This window comes from Poeciliopsis prolifica, unplaced genomic scaffold (assembly GCF_027474105.1).
Source record: "Poeciliopsis prolifica strain line A6 unplaced genomic scaffold, Auburn_PproV2 SCAFFOLD020, whole genome shotgun sequence".
NCBI lineage: Eukaryota > Metazoa > Chordata > Actinopteri > Cyprinodontiformes > Poeciliidae > Poeciliopsis > Poeciliopsis prolifica.
The window spans coordinates 1,099,104-1,118,113 of record NW_026562395.1 but is presented as its reverse complement, the minus strand read 5'-3'; the positions used below and the strand labels follow the sequence as shown (position 1 = coordinate 1,118,113).

At 37.9% G+C, this 19,010-nt stretch overlaps 2 protein-coding genes across 7 annotated transcripts; one reads left to right on the top strand and one right to left on the bottom strand.

The window, feature by feature from the left end:
• The first annotated feature begins 876 nt into the window (after window positions 1-876).
• Window positions 877-15,851, top strand: tpd52l1 (tpd52 like 1). Of its 6 annotated transcripts, XM_055044218.1 has the most exons (11): window positions 877-971; window positions 2,629-2,727; window positions 4,456-4,668; window positions 6,563-6,583; window positions 8,243-8,361; window positions 8,451-8,599; window positions 9,692-9,793; window positions 12,712-12,726; window positions 13,186-13,224; window positions 13,558-13,618; window positions 14,505-15,851. In XM_055044218.1, exons 1-11 carry the CDS (start codon window positions 953-955, stop codon window positions 14,625-14,627), a joined length of 960 nt encoding a protein of 319 aa, XP_054900193.1. In that variant the 5' UTR covers window positions 877-952; the 3' UTR covers window positions 14,628-15,851. The 6 variants fall into 6 exon arrangements, with proteins under 6 accessions (XP_054900193.1, XP_054900196.1, XP_054900197.1 ...); XM_055044221.1 differs by lacking the exon at window positions 2,629-2,727; XM_055044222.1 differs by lacking the exons at window positions 2,629-2,727; window positions 4,456-4,668.
• hddc2 (HD domain containing 2) lies at window positions 15,835-18,943 on the bottom strand. Its single transcript, XM_055044226.1, has 6 exons — window positions 18,668-18,943; window positions 17,624-17,745; window positions 17,394-17,500; window positions 17,251-17,315; window positions 16,523-16,661; window positions 15,835-16,386 (listed from the first exon to the last, which is right to left on the bottom strand). Exons 1-6 carry the CDS (start codon window positions 18,740-18,742, stop codon window positions 16,271-16,273), a joined length of 624 nt encoding a protein of 207 aa, XP_054900201.1. The 5' UTR covers window positions 18,743-18,943; the 3' UTR covers window positions 15,835-16,270.
• Between the last annotated feature and the right edge of the window lie 67 nt (window positions 18,944-19,010).

The window sequence follows — 19,010 nt, the reverse complement described above, 5'->3', positions numbered from 1 at the left end:
TTTATGTTTGTAAAAATTAAAGAGTTAACATGAACTAGTTTATGAATTTGGCTGAAATCATTTAGGTTTTGGTGAACCATGAATGCAAAGGAATTTAGTTTTACTGGAGTTAAATGAGTTTAGAGCCAGTTTTTGTTCAGGATAATTTGTTATAGCACCGTGAATCAGGTTATCATAAAGTGTTTTTTGGAATAATATTGAAAATTGTGATTACATGTTGGAGCAAAGCTACTCTTTGAATGCAAAAGACATATTGATTACAAACAGTAAATCCCATCTCTCATGGTTCATTGTATCACAATAATTTCTACCACATAATTTTATGATCTTTATGCATGTAAACATGCTTGAAAAACAAATGCATTTTATTGCACTTAAATGTTAAACAATATATTCCCAACATGAAGTAAGTTTACAGTTGTTCAAAAATAGATTTTTGATATATATAGGAACCTTCAAATATTCTTTTTATTTATTTATTTATTTTTGCTACAGTGATTTATTTCTAAGAACAAGCAAACTATATTCTATTGGAATGGTGAAATTGTTTCAATAAAGAAATATCAAATTTTTCCTGTATTTCATGATGACTGTGATATCAAACAGCACAGTGGGAAAACTCCAAGTTAGACATCACAGTCTGCTACCTGAGAAAGCTTTTATATTTTTGTTAGAGGGTTTAACAAGTGCATCCAATATACCTTACATAAATTCAGGCTTCAGAGCGAGCAGCAAGTGTTGAGTCTTCGACATCTGCCTTGAAGAGCTTCTGTACGCATTGTATGATAAACTGCCTTGCCATACTCGGAGCCTATTGGCCGATAATCAAAGCTCCGCCTGCGAGCTTGCTCGGCGCGTGACACTTCGGCGGTCCTGTACTGATCTCAGAAGCGGTGCTGCGCGTGCGGTTTGTCTCTGAAGGTTACGTGGAAAGTTCACCTGAGCGTCGCTGATGGAAACCAGACAACAAGGTGAGTCGGGGTCACCCACCGCAGGTCACGGCACTTTTCCCATGTTTTTTGGCAGTCACTGCTGTATTTAAAGCCTCGCTGTTGTTAACTCTGCGCCTAGTAATCGACTCAGCAAGTGGAAGGTTTTCCTCCTCTGGACAAGGGGAAAAAAACCTTCCCTTGAAAAAATGCAATAATGAAAACGCTTTGAAAAAGAGCAAGGCATTGATGACACATGTGGTCAAACGCCAATGAAATAAGGAAAATTTCCCTTGCTTACCTTACAGTTCTTTGAGTGTCAATTTTACATGTGGGTGTGTTGTTTCTGTTGGTGTTTGACTGGATTAAGACGCATGGACAAGGCCATGAAGCTTTAGAGGTCCACAAGAACAAAGTTGGACTTTGTGTGAGCTCCCTCAGGCTTAGAGTGGATTTTATTTCCTGGCTGAGGGGGATCTCTGGTGTTTCTGTGATTTCATCTGTTTTTGCACATAGATATATATTTTTTTATCACTTAATTGATTTCCTGAAAGTCCACTTCCTCTGAACTTCCACTGCAAAAAAAAAAGTGATGATTCTGTAATACTGTTTTGTAAATTGTGTAAAAATGGCTTCAGTGGACAGAAGTCCTCTTAACTGACCGAAGTTGGCTGTATGCCGACACGAGTTGTACATGCAGCAAGATAAAGGTAGTTAATTGCATTTTTTTGCATTCCAAGACCAAATGAGTGGTTGTTTCTTCTTGCAAGAAGCCAAAGAATGCCCTAAAGTTTGAGCCAGATGAGAAAAAAAAAAAGACTCACTTTTTAAGGATGAGTTGTGTTGTATAGTTGAAATATGAAATGTTCCTAACTTTCTTCTAAAGTTGTCTAATCATCAGTTGCTGTTGTTTAAAGTCTGGGGTTTGAGCCCTTGTTCGTTTTAGGAGCCTGAGATGCTGTGTACAGCTCTTATAGTACCTGACCTCCGTTTGGCTTTAATTGATTTTTCTTCGGCCTTATGACCGTCCCCCGGCCTCTGATTTAGCGTTGCCCCATGACCATCGAGCCAAATGGGAGTCTTGTGACCAAAGATATTTCATTCCAACATGAAGCAAAGGGAGAGACACTTGAAGTGGGAAGAGTCAAGAAGGAGGTAAATATCCTTCCATGATTCATTATTGGATTTTGAGGGAGAAACAGTTAGTCTTTTGAGTTGATGTGCTCATTTTTCATTTTGTTAGTTGTCATTTTGACTTACAAAACTGCACTTAAAATGAAATGGCAGCCCTTTTTCTTGGTTTTAGTGTAATTTGCAGACTCTGCTTCCCTAAAAATCACTTTACACATCTGTTGGTCAAATGTGGAAGTAGAAGGAGCTGATTGTGAGTGAAACTGGCTTTTTGCTGGCTTATTTCCTCCTGCAGTGTGTTGTAATGAGGTTTTATTTATAACTAGAGGCCATCCATTCAATAGTCCACTGTTGTTTCCTGACTTCAGAAAGTCAAAATCTTAGAAATCAGGCATGTCCTGTCTGAAAAATGTTCAGGAAGTCACAATGCGTGTCACTCGGAGTGAAACGTCTTGCAAGATGCAGATAACCTTGAGTGAAACAGACCTCACTGAAACACTTTAACTGTGTGTTTATGTGTGAATAAGTAACTTGTTTTTATCCAATCTGCTGCCTTGCTCTGCTGCAGAGTTGTACTCTAGTGTTCTGAGTGAAGCAGTGGTGGACTGGGCCAGCATGGGCCCTGGAGAGGAATGGGTTAACTCAGCCACACATGAAGGAGAGCTGGGTAAGACTCAACTCTGAGTGATAAAAGAAAATCCACACTGAATCACTGTAAAACAAAGGGAAAAGTCCAAAAGCCCACCCAATCCATACACCGGGATCAGTGAGGCAGCACACTTTCTGCTCCTGTGTGATGCAGTGTTGATTTAACTAAAACTCGAGAGAATGATGGAGTGTGAACAGAGTGGAAAACAATCAACACAACGGGAGACAATGATGGATGTGAAAAAACGAGTTATTAATAATAAACCTTCTATTTTTCTCAAATTTGTTAAAACAGTAAGTTGTTTATAAATTTGTCTAATCTGAGAAACAAATGTTTTGTTTTTAAGAGTACGAATTAAAAATAGTTACGGTAAATCTATGTCAAACTGAGTTAATCACTGTTCTGACCAGTGATCAGCAGGTCCAATTCTACGTTTTTTTTCTTTTTATTATTACTATTAATCCCCCACAATGTTTGCTCTCTAAGTCAATTGACCAACATAATATATGGTTCTGAACGAGAACCTGCAACTTATTTTTAGTCTTTTTTTGTATTGCAATGTTATGAAACTTTTACTTGAACCTGTAAAAAGTCTGAATCGGCAGCCCCAGAACCAAACGGTCGGGCAAATCTCGATCAATTCGTTTCGACTTCGCTCTTTAAAATATCATAACTGTGCTCATCGACATAAACATTGGTGTCGTTTTTTTGCGTATCGATATCTGATAAGTAAAACTTAACATTTACCGGTGTTTATTTCCATATTGTTGCTGCCTGTGTTTCTGGAAGGGGATGGTCGTTTAATGAGTTGAAAAGTCAGCAATGTGGTCATTTTTTCATGTAGCAAAAAGTTAATATCCATACAATCCTAATTAAAATGCTGAGCTTCTGCATTTAGATTGGCATAATCCATCCCTTGTTTGGCAAGACCAAGAGTGTCACATTTTAAATTTCAGATGGTCTAAGTTGTTCACATGCAGCAAAAGTTATGTCCTTCACCCATAATCTGAAAATTGGAATGCAAATTCAGCATTATGTTGTCTGTGGAATATACAGATAACAAGAATATAGGAACTCTGCACTTAGAACCAACAAAATGACACAAAATAGATATTTCATAGGAAAGCTTAAGTAGCACAAATTAAGAATCGAGGCTCTAAACGCACTCACAGTGTCTCCACCGCTGTACAGTACGCTTCTTTATGTTTCTCACAACCTCTGACGTCTTGGTCCGTCTGAACACAAGAGGTAGCAGTATGTCCAGAGTGCCGTGTTTCTCCTGGGGGAAGGAAGTGCACCAGGTGGAACTAGTGAAATTTACTCAACAAGCTACTACCCTGTGTGGTGGACAAGGATCTTTAGAGGTCTGTAATGACAGCGGCAGACTGTCTGCAGTGAAGAAAATAAAACAATTTACTGAAATCAATGTGAACATAAGAGAGCATCTCGTATCTTAGTTCTGTTTCTTTTATTTCCATTAAAAAATATGTAACTGGCAGCTTACAGTTTGCAATTTGTGCATCTGACACAAATGATCACATCCCTGAGTTTGAATAAAATGAGATTGTGAGATTTTCTTTCTGCTCCAGAAAACCCTGACGATTCATATTTTGAGTCTCTCCTACGACTTGGCAAAACGTGTCGACACAACTCAGTTGATTCCTTAATTTTATTTTGTTGATTAAGTTACAAAGAATCCGTCTTGGCCTTGATATAACAGACTCTAAATGCTGTCACTTTGTTCAGGTTTGGATAAGTTTTACCACTCTGGTGGTGAGGAATCCAGTCGGAAGAGCTCACACGGGGAGGACTTGGTCCCGTTGGTCCAAAATGGGGAAAACCTGACAGACTGGGGTCACTCCACATCCCATTTGGAGGATCAGTGGTCACGCACATCAGGGTGTCAGTCTGACAGCTGGGCCATGTCCACCACTTGGGACATGCAGCTAGACAGCACAGGTGAAAAGGGACATAGACTAGAACCTAGAGAGTAGATGACCCTTCACTTTGGTTGAATATTGAAACCCTTTAGTACATGTTTTTCTTTTATTTGGGGTTATGGGAGAGAAGGAAGGCTAGTATTCCAAGATGTTTTTATTTTAATCTGAATTATGGGGACATATTATTAGCAGAATATATTAAAGTTGATGGGCTTTCTGTTCATACCCACCACCATAATTAAGCAGTGTTTTTAAGAAATGAGCTTCCCAAATGCAAATCTTTGAAACTTATAATATGAAGGATCCGGTTAAAAACATCAGTGTTACCATTTCAACAAATGTGAAATGTACTACTTTTTAAGCTCATTTCTATGTTGCATGAATTGGCATACAAGATATTTCATTCAAATGTAGCATGGCATCAATATCTACCACCATTATAAACTGGTTCAGAGATGATAGATTTTCCAAAAACCAGACTCATCATACTGCAATTGAAAGCAACAGCTTTGTGCTGGCCATGCAAGCTAAATGCTAACCAAGCCTTTTTTAATGAACTTTTTTCTCTCCATTTGTGTATGCATATGCAATGTTTTAGCTTCCATGACTCACACTGACCAGTAACTTTTGCTGGGTATTTCTACTTGAAGAAAATTTGTTTTAGGTTAAAGTGATAGAAGTAAAGGCTTTGCAAAAATAAACCTGTTAAATATGTTTAGCTTAAAAAAAATAAGTGATCAAATTCAAATGCTAAAAACAAAATGAATGTTGTTACACTTTTAAAAGACAATCCAATGTACCAGGAAGTGCTTCTTTATTTAATTTTGGGAAACATTGTCTCTTTATGCCTACATTTAAAAACGTCTTTTAAAATATGTCTACCACTGCACCAGGATGTGGCTCAGCAGTTAGAAAAGCTTGTTTTGTTGGTAGGAATCATCCCCACATTTCTCTAAACTTCAACCATTCAAGGAAATGTTGCATCACCAGCGCTCACCACTAGCATTTTGTCCCGGCCACATTCTGTTTCATACCCAAAGCAAGCCATTTCTTACCCATATATGCATCCAGTACACATCAGTTTATTTCCTGTGGTTGTGACTTTTCTTGTAAGTTAAGCAAATATTACAATTTAACTTATAACTAGGTATTGATTGTATTTCCAGACAACTTTATATTATGCCTGAGTTCCATTTATTGCTTTTCGTATCTGTGTCTGGACTAGCTGATTCTTAGGATAAATGGAATAGAAACCCTTCATTCTTCCACAGTGGATTAATTTAGGAAATAAAAGATAACTCTGGGCAATCTTTAACTCTTGCATATTATTCACTTGACACACATTATCATTTTTCCTTGCAGTGAGATAATAGTTAGATGATAGAACAAGAATTACAATCATTTGTTGGCCTCAGATGAGTAACAAAGTGATGCCAGACATAAACAATATAATTTTATTTTCAGTTAGTATTTACAGCTAGTGTCAGTTATTGGCTGATGGCCTTATACGAATACATCTACATTTTTGAAACTTTGTTACAAGCAAAAGGTTAAACTGGGACTTGCTCTCCTCACCGCGGATTTTGCTTTTAAAACATCTTTTCATGCAAATCTAAACTGGAACAAATCCTAAATGCACTCAGACATGAAAAGCCTCAGAGCTGCAGGGGTTTAAAAGTCTCATTGTCCTCCTGCTGTGCAGCGTTGGCTGAAGTAGCTCCATGTTATAGAAATGCTTCTGTTGGAGTGAGTCTCTGCATGCTGTGCTTGAGTTAACTGGTTTTCAGTTGCCTGTGTTTGTGTGTTAGCTACCTGAAGTGCTGCTGTGCCCCTTTTTAAGGAATAAATAAATGTATCTCAGGCTCTACTGACCCCATGTCTACTCACATGTTTTATAATGCACCCTCGTGAAGAGAGAGGACACCTCACTGCAGGTACAGTAAACCTCTTTCGTCTTGTTAAAATGATCCAGAACTGCTTTAGGGCCACAACACACACCTTGAGGCTGCGGTCTAAATGTATCTGTCTTCCTTGTTTTGTGTTTACACAGCCATGCTGGTGTTTCTTAATAAGTTTTATTTTCTGTTTATCTTAGGCATGAGTTGATCTCTGGTTTCAGTTGCATGGGTTAGTTTCAAAAAGCGTGCTATCCTTTAGCATTTTAAATTGTCCTATTTGAAACCCTTTTAATGAGATGCAAGATGTAATGGATTGTTTTCTCCTCTGTGTAAAGCAGATTACTCCTTTTGCTTCTGTGCACTGTCAGCCAGATGGATATGAGCTAATGGAAGTAAAAATGGCAAGAATATCTCTTGTTAACAAATAACATTCATCACTCTTTTGAATGTTGCTGTGGGCAAGTTTACTGACAAGGTGACTACCTGTGGATTTAATTGCTATTGATTACACAGATAAAAAAACAAAAAATATATAGCCATAAACTAAATAATGTACCAACTCTCTGACCTCCATTTTGCATGATTACTATGAATACAGTAGAGTGAAAAAATTAAAATGTTTCATTAAATATTAAGTCTTTCAAGAAGTTATCATATATTGATGTTTAACTTCATTTTTTGTCAATACATAAGATATTAATAGAATATTCCTTGTTGTAGTGTCCAAATAAGTCAGTTTTGGACCCATGTTTCTAGATGACATTATTCTGATGGTCCTGGTCCTTGTCTAGTTTATCTAGTCATGCCTTTTTGCTTTTCTTGGAGAGTGAATATTTTTCCTTGTAAACTTTAAATGAAATGAAACCAGTGCAGGTTCTTTCTCATTTCTCCCGGTAAACTTGCTTGAACGGCCAAACTTGGGAGTGATGACAGCTAGTTTTTAACATTCTCTAAGTAGAGATTTGTTCTCCTTTCATAATTCGAATTGTCTGGAGTAAAAAAGGCTTTTGAGACTTCTTTAAATCTCTCTTTAGACTCATAAGCCACTGCTGCCTTTTGTCAGCAGTCGGGAGCAGGCCAAACTTAATATCTGAGGATAACCTGAAATCCGTTCATTCCTGAGAAATTTGACAGCATCTGGTCAGTGTAGGTTTTCGTGTGGGATGTCAGACTGTAGTGTTGGCTAGCAGAGAGTTAAGGCAAGATAATCCACATTAGCCAAGGCAGATTAAAACCCTGCAGGCAACAGCCCCAGATTACATAATGGTCAGAGATTCAGCCAGACATGGAGACAAGACAGTCAGACATTTGGAGGCAGTCTCTATTAGGCAGAGGACAGCACATAATTTACACATAGGAGAAAAGGAAGGCATGTGAAGTAGAAAAATAAGCAGAACACAGAGACTTCCTTTGTGCTTTGGCTGTATGATGATGCTGAACACAACACTGGTATGATTTACATTGAATTGAAATGCAACAAAATGTAAAAACTGGAAGTCATAAAAGTTGGAAGTAACTCAAGTTCCTCTCGAAACAAAAAGGGACAGATTCATGAGCTTGTTTGGTGTTATCTGACTGCACAGCCAGAAATCTAAGTACATTCACAGTTCTCCAAGCAGTTGATTTATTTGAGATTTCCTTCATCCATGCGTTAAGTTTCCAAAGATCTCCATGAATGTCTTGCTTCTCAAACAGGTTTTCTAGACTCTCAGCCTCTGAGGGAGGCTGATGAGGATTTGGCGTCAGAAGTCAGCCTGAACAACTCCAACATGACCGAGGAGGAGAGAGAAGAGATTCTGCAGGAGCTGACTAAAGTATGCACAGACACATAAGCAGATAACAAAACCCAATTGACAAAAAATAAATAAATAAATAAACAAACTACCTTTCTGTGCATGGCCAGCTGGAGGAAGAGATCAGCACACTGAAGCAGGTCTTGCTGTCCAAGGAGAAGCAGCACGCGGAGCTCAAACAGAAACTGGGCATCACTCCTCTCAGCGAGTTCAGGAGCAACTTCAGCAGAGGCTGGCTCGACATGCAGAGCTCTACGGCGTAAGTTAACAAGTCTGTGTGAGATGTTAGTGTCAGGGCAGCACATGGCAGATTGTTTGCCGCTCCATAGGTGCTCAACGTTCAAATAGACGGAAATAATGGGATGCTTATTTTCTGACAGTCTCCAGGGACTCCCAGTTCACACAGAGTCTGTTTGCAAAACATTGATTTTAAAACGGGAGCTAAAAGCACAATTCTTGTCTGGTCGCTGCACAGCGTGTGCGTGCCGGTTGTTATCTTCACCGTCTGGAACAGACATCATTAAACTGATTTTAAAAACTGCTGGAGGCTTCAGTTGATCTCAGAACACTGATGTGCTCTTTGCAGGCACACCAATGCATTAAACGTGTCGATTTTCTACGACAAAACACTGAATTCTTGTTTTATTTTTACATTTTTTGGGGGGGAGTTGTACATTTTCCCAATTTGTAAAAAATTCCAGTTACAAAGATACAGAAAACTACGGGTACTTTACATCAAGCCCCAGAAAGAAAAACAAGTAATTCACCATATTTGAATCGTTCTGCGTACTGATAAACAATTGAACGTCCCAGTTGGGTGGTAGAGCAGAGCTTTAATCCAAACACCAAGAGACAGTACAGAACAAGAGACTACAGTCTCTGAAGGCTGCTTCCCTTATCCAGTTACACTTTACTGTGAAGATCACTTTACACACACAGCCTCTGCCTCATCTATAATTCATCGGTGTGGCCACAGGAGGATGAGGTCTCCTCATTGGAAAACAGACATTTGACTGCCTATATGTGCCATATTTGACCCAGATGTTGATACAAGTCCAAATACCAAGGTAGTGTTTAACACCAGAGGTGAAAACAGGAATTCTCATAAAATAATTTACAATTGAAGTTATCATTGAGTCTAAACAAATAATCAAAATGGACATGGACCCTAATTGTTACATTTACTGTGAGATGGCAAAATTAAAGTTTATTTTCTCCCTTGTACATGGCATTTGTTGTGTTTGTGTGTGTATGACAGTGACATATTTCTATGGGTGTGTGTGGGGGATTCAAACAAGCACAGAAAGGACATCATTGTCAGATACAGTACATGTCATTGTGTGTTTGTCAGATACAAGAAGACATCAGAGACGCTGTCCACCGCAGGACAGAAAACCACGGCTGCCTTCAGTAACTTCGGGAGCGCCATCACCAGGAAGTTCGGAGACATGAGGTAAACAAAATATGTCACCGAATTTGGTGTTGTTTTCTTAATGTTCGTCAAAGATTTGTATATTGCCTTAACAATCCCAAAGAGCAAATTTCAGAGCACTGTGTCCTGTCAGTAGAAAGCAAAGTAAATAGGATGCTGACTTCAGTGATGACCTTAGTTTAACATTAATCAAACTGGAAAAGAGGAAATACCTTGGCTTATTGCTTCCACGGACGGCTAAATCAGATCTTTGGTAGCACAGCACACTGGACAACATTTTCTCATCATAACAAAGTTCATGTGCTTTCTGTTTACTGGAGGCATCTCAGCTGTAATATGCCTGATTTAACTGCCAGTGTTACTAATTCCTTGTAAATGTGTAATTATTAGATTTTCTGAAGGTCCCTCAAAGGATTTCTTTGGCATTTTGAATTTTGTAGCTTAGCTTATTTGTTTCTTCGTTTATCCTGGCTGAGTTTACTTTAACTTAGTTTATGTTGGTTTCTTTTAGGGTTGGTTAGTTTATCTCAGAAAAGTTTAGTTTATGTTATATTAGCTTTGTGTATTCCAGATTAGTTTTTAGCTAAAATTAGACTTTTCAGCCTTGGAATTTTTTTTTTTTTTTTTTTGGTTTATTTAAATTATTTTTGATAACTACAGTTTTTCTTGGCTTAGTGTAGTTTTTGTCTTATCCTAGTTAAGCTTAAGTTAGGTTAGTTTTCTGTGACTCAGCTGTAACCAGTGGAGGAAGCCCATCCTTTATGAATTAATAATAGTAAAATATGCAAACTACATGAACAAAATGTACCACAGAATTTGGTTCCTCCAGCCCTACATACAGAACGTCTTTGAACGTTGTTGATTGTTGCTTCATAACTGTCAAGAGGAAAACTTTTAAAGACTGCCGACATTCATCTATAGGCCTACTAAAAAATATAATTCTTTTGTATTGCATCAATGCAATGTTATATCCATAAGGTAATTGCCAAATGTCTAGACCAAACTGTCGTTTTAATTAATAGTATATCCCCAATATTCAAGAGTCACTCAGAGGAACATTCATGCAAACATACGGTCGTCATCAGTTAATCAACTAATCTGCATTACTAACCCAGTTTGACCTGTTTTACCCATCTGATGCATTTTGGTTTCCAGTTCACTTGCATCTTGTTTTTTTTTATTTTTTTATCTGTTGTCACCATCACTGCATCTCAGAGACCAGAGTCGTGACTCTTGCTCTGAACAATTCAGGGAAGCGTGTGATTATGTAAGCTAACATTAAGCTGCTTTCTGAGGGAGCTGAAAGGCTCATGGCAAAGCCTATCTCCTTCAGTCACACTCTTGTCTTCTCTTGTTTCCAACAGACTGAGTTGTTTGACTTCAAATTCTTGGTGTAAAAAAAACAAGACATGATATGTGTCTGGATAGACTTGTCTGAAACAAATGAAGCAAAGTGCTAGGAAAGAAGCGCCATCACACACTCAGTGCTTTGTTTAAACTAGTTGGACAAAAGACAAAACAATATTGTCATTTACAAATGACTGACTAGCTCTGGGATGCTGAGATGGAATAGTGCTAGTCAGTTATTTGTTGGTGTCTCCACTTTTCATGCTCTTACGAAACCTTATGTACAGGTTTACCTGGACGTTTCGTCTTTCTACAAACAACATCCAGATACTAAAGAATATTTCACAAAGCTGAGTCAGATTTAAGTCCAGAATGTGGAATCACTGGCGGTCTCGCCTTTCTGTAAATCAGTGACTTGTACATGTGATTATTATCTTTTTATGTGATTTCTTTTTTAAGTTTTTTCTTAAATTATCTCCCATTTGTATCTTTAATAAAGCTGATGATGATGATAAAAACTCAGTTCTTGTTACCTGACAAAGAGGGAAATGATTTTCTGAAGCCAAGTACTTATGTCCATTCTTCCTGTATTGCAGCATGGCCGGCTTAGAGTTACTATTTCCGCGCAGGTAGATGTCCAACGTTTGAGTAAAGTCTATTTGATGTGGGTTTCACATGAATTGCAGTGTATCAAAACCTCTGAACTTTTGTTCTCTCTTGTACTGTATGCATCTCTCTTATCAACATTCTGTGTGTTTTTCATCTGTGAGCGTAAATATGAGTTCAGATGGCTCGAAAAAGATGAAAACGTTTTCTGTTGTCTGCTGCCTCGACTGGTTTACCTAAATATGCAGAATCCCTCTAAATTTCTTGGCCAGAAACATAAGCGCTACAGTTGCTCATATACCCATTTAGCTAGCAGAGCAGACCTTGGTTTCCTGCTATGATATCTCATAGGCCCATAAATGAGAGAGGGTGAGATATTTGACCGTTCATCTATGAATAATTCTCTCCTCATTTCTTCAGTTATTCTTCAGGTCTCCACAGTTTTGTTGACCGCAGCTGTAGAGATTTAGTTTTGATTCCTTTACTAAACTTCTGAGTGGTGGCGAGATAAACTTTGGGCCTGTGTGTCACGTTAGGGAGTGTTAATAAAAAATTCAAAGACATTAGATCAGGTTTAAAGTGTAAAGAATTAGTGTGCCAGTTGGTGTGTGATAAACACTGATTAAACAAAGAGTGAAAATAAGGATTAAATGAGTGATGGGGAAAATTTTTCTGTTTTGATTCATTTCTCCTTTTAACTTTTTCTTCTTGCTGTGTGGTGGGTGTTGTCTTTAAAAACCATCCTCATCATTTTAATGTCTGTTTTGCATGTGACTAAAGATTTCTCTCACTTGCTTCCCTTTGCATTTGTTATTGCATTCTTTTGTTTATTTCCTCTTTCTATTATGTTTGAAATGACTTTGTATTTCTACCATCACCTTTTTAAATGGATGAATTTAAAACCACATGATTGTGCTGAAGGAAGCGACTAGCCTGAAGGTTGTAAAAGCATCTAAACTTCTCTATTCTCCTTCATGCTTTCGAAGATCCAACTCAATAGGGTAAGAATCACTCAGCCGGTTATGTCACATTAGTTGCTTCTTACTAAGACTTCTTAGCTCAGTGTATCTCGGTCAGATCAGCAGTGAACACCAGCTGGATGGCACCAGTGAGGACTTGGCCAGCTTAGAAATTGCTGCTGTCACGCCCGGTGGCTGAACTCAATCAGCTGTTGTATTCAGCAACGGTTTAGAAAAGCTAAATAAACCTAAATCCGGTTGGAGTTATGATGGACTTCTTTAAACAATATTGCACAGTCAAGATGAGAAGTGAAATCCTCTTCTTTTTTTTTTTCCTTAAAGACTCTCGCAGCAACATAAGAAAATTTCTGTTGGCAAAGATTTTTACCGTCGAATGAGAAGTTGTGGGACTAACGCTGCACATGCAAACTGTTGATGTTGCTTCTGTGTGTGATCTGAGCTAATCATTGACTCCTCTCTCACCACGCTCTCTGGAGACAGATATTCTGTCAGGCACTCTGTGAGCATGCCTACCATGAGGTAAAAAAACTGTTTGTTTCTGTGTGTGAGAAGTTTTATTTTTTTGATTATTATTATTTTGGCCCTTTAAAGCAGCTTGAAATACCTGAAATGTTTCCCTCGTTTGATAAGAGAGGAAAGTCCCCACCCTCTCTTATCAGTTGCCGTCCCTGTTTCCTCCTACTTTAAGTTTATACAAAGTTGTTTAAATTTGTTTAGCTCCTCCCTCTTCTATGTAGGTAACAATTTCCCAATTGAATGTGTGAATTCAAACGGGTATATTTCTCAGAATGTATCTAAAAAAAAACATAATTTTCTAAAATTAACATATTTTTAATGTGTTTTGTCCAACAGAAACTCACCCAGCTTCAGATCCTTTGAAGAGAAAGTCGAAAATACAGTTTCCACCATTAAGGTAAGCTGTATATGCATTTAAAAAAAAAGGTAAAGTATTAAAACGGTGGCATTGTTGTCATATTTAAGACAGTTGTCCACTAGAACATGCCAGATAATAGGTTGGACAATAACATTTAAATAAGTAGTGCAACATTTTTCCCTTATTCAGCATAAAGAATTATTTTGTCTAAAAGATTTTTAAAAATTAGATACTTGGAAAGCTACTTTTTTCTGTAATCAAAGACTTACATGTATGTATAATAAATTAAGCACTTGCATCCATCATGTGATAAAGGATGGACCACTTCTTTGTGTTCCTGTTGTTGTCTACTCTCATTTGATATTTAGTCATTTGTAGCTCTTTTTGGTGTCGCACTTGTTTTGAAGTGATTGCTTCCTGTCTGAGGTCATCAACAGGTGATTCTCCACGCCGCTCTTAACACAGTATGTTGGTCCTTTGTGAGTCTGTGTGGCTCAAAAGGTTCCTCTCCCACGTTACAGAGGAACAATGAAAGGGAGTGAGCTAAGCACTGTAATCTGTGTGTAATTACTGTCATACAGTGTGACAGTGAGAGCACGGATTATTTATACACGCTGTGGCGTCCTCTGGTTGAACTTTTGTGACCAACTTCTGCTTTGGGATGACTTGTTTCTGCAAGCTGTAGAGTAAAAGAACTAGATGCATGTAGTAATCATGCTAATTTACTAATTTAAGCTAATGCTTAAATTAGCTAATGCTAATTTAAGCTCTAGTTGTAATGCTGGTGATAAAAAAGTCGAGTTTTTTCCAGCCCAGAGTAGAAAAGCTTGATGGTGGCGTTTTTGACAGCTTAAATGTTAATAAGCTTTTCTCCTAATTTCATCATGCTTCTGTTTTTGTCTTTTCTGTCTCCCCTTGGCACCAGACTAAAGTCGGAGGCACTGGCACCGGAGGCAGCTTCGAGGAAGTCCTCTCGTCTGCAGCCAACGCCAGCTCTCAGGAGACGCCCACCAACAACCTGACGGACATCTCCGAGAAACCCTGTTAGGACTCCGGACCGCCGTCTTGCTGTATCACAGCACATTGTTGTGGATCTACTAGAATTTCTGACCAAAGCGGAAAGTGGCGTTTTGATTTGCAGACAAATCTTGTGTAAATCCTGCGACTCTGACAAAACTCCTGGCAATGCCACATTAAATAGACTTTGCTAAAATATCTTTGTTATTCATTTGGATAATCAGGAAGGCTGATTTTTAAAAGCATTCAAAATCTCATAAGGCAAACGAACTTCAAATATAGATCATGGTCCATTGTTCAGCCCTTGCTGTGAAAAAATTGTTCGGCTAAAATTGTTCACAGGTCAGTCTGACATCTTCAGTCTGCTGCACTATGAATTCTTCACGTTTTACTTGAACAATTTTATCCACAAAAAACAGGGTGAAGTTTTCACAGATGTTACACTACCAAACCTCCAGAAGGTTTGTAAGGAGTAAAATGTCCTGCATGTTACAGTGTCCCTTTAACTTTGTTACACATTAATTAAATCCAATAAAATGTGTGTGTTGTGTGCATAAAAGTATACGGCTACGATTTCTCAAAAAACAGATTTACGAAACAATGACTGTTAAGCATGCCGTATTTTTTTTTTGTTCTTTAAATCTGTGTGGGCTCTGTAACTTTGCCATGAAAATAACTTTATTACGTCATAGATTTTAAATGTTTTCAGACAATGAAGGATTTCTTTCCCACGACTCCAAAGGACACCAGAGTTCAACTTTTTTTATGAAACTCATCCGGATTCAGGTACTGAGAATCATTTGTCGAGTCTGAGGTAACGTTTTGCGATAATGAAAAATACAAAGAATACAATTTGCATTTATGTAATAACTATAGCCATATAAGACTCCATAATCACGTATCTACATAAACAGTTAACAGTTATGAACCCAAAGAAAATGTAAAAAGAGCGACACTGACTGTACAAGCCTGACTTAACTCTGCAAATATGGAATTAATGCAAAATTTACTGCAGTGTCCTGAAGCATGTAAAAAGAAAAAAAGACTAATTCACAAACTCATTCTGTATGCGTTTCTGTTCCTACCAGGCATATTCTGCATGACAACTCCATATTATGGAAGAAACCGTTGGTGTTATAAAATTTACTTCTTTTTTTATATAGATAACTTTTGTGATGTTGGATTTACCTGATATGTATCATGTTTAAGTATTTAAAGCTCATCAATAAACCTGGTTGATGTAGGAAACTTTCAATTGGAAAGTCCTGTTGTTTTTCTACGAAAAATGATTACAGATAATGCGGAAAAACATCCACTTTCATATTTTGCTGACTTATTATCAGCTACTATAATGTGTTGAACAAAATCCTTTCTGTCCAGTAAATTACTGCACATATTTCACCATATTAACAGCAGCAGTCTCTATAGTGGCACCATTTTGCAGAAAAATTTGTAGAAACAGAAATCGTGAATTTGATTTGTGGTAAATCCACATCTGTTTAAAAAAGAAAAAAATGTAATATGATCTGCTGATCTGAACAGATGAAGCAGATTTTTGCCTCCTGATTGGCTCTTCATGCACATGCAGGCTTCTCTCCGTCCTGATTTCTCCATCCATCAACAGAAATGTTTTTTGTTTTTTTTTTGCAGTCAGGACATTTGTGACATTGTGTGTTAGTGTTGACAGTCAGGGCCGTCGGTCTGTGATTCCTTCGGCTCCTTGGCGCTCCTTCCTCTTTGTTCGTTTAGGGAGCTGACCAGCTGGAGGACATCTGGGTGGTGGAAGCGACCTTCAGTGGTAGAAACGGAAAAAAGTCTACAATCAGACTGCTTTAAAATATTACACGTCAATCCCTTCATACAAAGTGAACACTGTCGAACACCCAGAAGGAAAGGGAGAATGTTTTGCTGGGGCTGAACTCCTACCTGCGGTGGAGTCAAAGAACTCCTGCAGCCTTCCTGGAGTTCCCTCCAGCTCTTCGTACTCGTGAGCCTGAATGATCATCTCCAGGAGGTCAAACTGTTTCACTAGCCTGGCCTCTGGACTGCTCTGGGATTCATATTCCTGTTCCACACACAACAATCCCATTACAGATTTCTTATTGCTTTTATAGACCCAATTAAATGTTTCTAATATGGTTTGATGAAAACATAAATAATGAACGTGGTTGTCAAATGGCATTTTCATTTATGTAGGGGGAAAAAAGGGATATTCATACCAAACTGGCCTAGTTTGAAAATGCAAATACTCCCTAAAGACAACATCTCTTTAAAAGGCAAGCATTTAAAATCCTCACCAAATTAAGAAGTGTGAACTGATTTCCTGAGTCTACAGGACTCAAAAGAGATTTGGTGACTGAAATTGAAGCAGACAAAGACTAAGAGTGAAACAGTAACTGAACAAGGTTGGTTTGGACCTTTTTTTTTTCCTGTAAAAGTTAAAATCATCTTTCGAAAACTGCGTTCTAAATTTACTCAGATCATGGCAGATTTTAAAATCTCTTTGATCATGTAAAACATCCAAAAGTGATTAAATAGCAAAACAGAAGAAATCAGTAACAAACAGTGTTTTCCCAGCACTGTATGGCCTTGAATGTAGTTACAGTACAAAGAACAAGACAATCATTTCATAGCCTCATCCAAAGTCAACATACCTCCCAAAGAGCATAAATCTCCTGTTTGAGACCATCCGGCAGCAGACTTGACAGATGCCTCATTGCTTCCTGAGTGAACAACAATAAAGTTTTGCTAAAGTTTGTTTTTCATAGGTAAAATATGCCACCAGTACGGTTTTCACTTGCCTCCTCTCTCCTGTGTTTCTCTGCTTTACTGACGTTGTCTGACGGTGCAATATCTCCGACAATGCACTCTGCCATGTCATGGACAAGTGCAAGTTTTATGCACCTGAGTGTGGAAATGAGACATGTGGGCAGGTATACAGGTGATTCTCCCTTTTAGTGATGCGATCATTTCTCTCCTAAATGTGATCTAAAAATTCAACAAAGATCATTTGCATATGCAACTCACCTGTCTCTATCTACTGTGGGGTCAGTGATGGTCAGAGACATCATCGTCATCCTGTACATGTGGTCTGACACACTCTCAGGATTCTTCACATTGTTGTACACCCAGCCAGTCCGTGGGACCCTCTGTGATAACCCACATGTCAGCAAAACTTTATATGTATAGGCTATATCAAAACATATTGCAATACAATACATATACATACTATAAGCCGCATCTACAAATAAAATAGAAAAAATCTGGAAAGGTACATACATAAGGACCCAGCAGAGGGCAGCAGAGGGCAGAGTCCTAATAAATATGTTGCATATATTGAGAACGCAGCCCTCTGTCTCCATGGTTTCGTTCACGCCGACTTTACGTGCAGCGGCTCTATTTCCCTCCTGAACTGCTAGCTGGACAGCCTTCAACTTACAAGATGTGTCATATGAGTTTGAAAACATTTCTCCGCCATGCCTGTTGCTAGCATGTGATTGTTCGAAACGAAAATTAGCATTTTCTTCTTTGATTTCTAATTTTGAAGTAAATTAATGATTCACTTCCTGCTTCAGAGCCCCCTGGCGGTTGAAGAAAAATCCACAGAAAAACGCACCGGGCTGGTGTTCAAAGCGAAGGGGAAAAAGGTAGCGGCTTATAGTCCGAAGGTATATCCTTAAACTTTTCTACATTTGTCACAGTACAACCAAATAAGTATTTAAGAATTTAAATAAGTATTTATGTGATGGATCAACACAATGTATAACAGAATTGTGAAGAGGAAGAAAATTAATAAATGTTTTTGTTTCTATAATATAAATCTAGAAAAGTTGAATTCATTCATTTACAAAACACAAACTTTCAAAACACAAGCTTTAATAACATTCACCAATAAATCATTTTAAGTTAATTTACAGATCTAAACTGTAAATGTATAAAGTCAGTACATCAATTCAGCACTGTGTCATGCATTTAGTCTACTCTCTTAAACTTCAGCATTAATGTGGATTGTTTAGACGCTTTCAGTTTGCTAGTTACAGACAGAATACAAAATCACCACATAAGTCTTACTTTTAGCTGTCCGATAAGTCTCATAAATTGCAGCATGTTTCTCATGCCGGCAGGTTTCTCACCGTGGGCTGCCATCTTTTATCTGCTTACCCGGATGTAGAAGACCAGATTAACTCATGTAGTACTAGGAAACAGCCGCGAGGTGGCAGCATTAATCTGATTAATCAAAGAGAAAATAGTTATGCTTTTTATTCTTCATCTTTTTTTTTTTACCTCGGGAGTTTTTTTTTTTTTTTTTTTGCTTTTATTAAAAATATATATGCATGTATAAATACGATGAATTTGTATTTTAAAAATAAAGATTATTTTAGAAAAACATCCACAGTGTAATATAATAATTTTC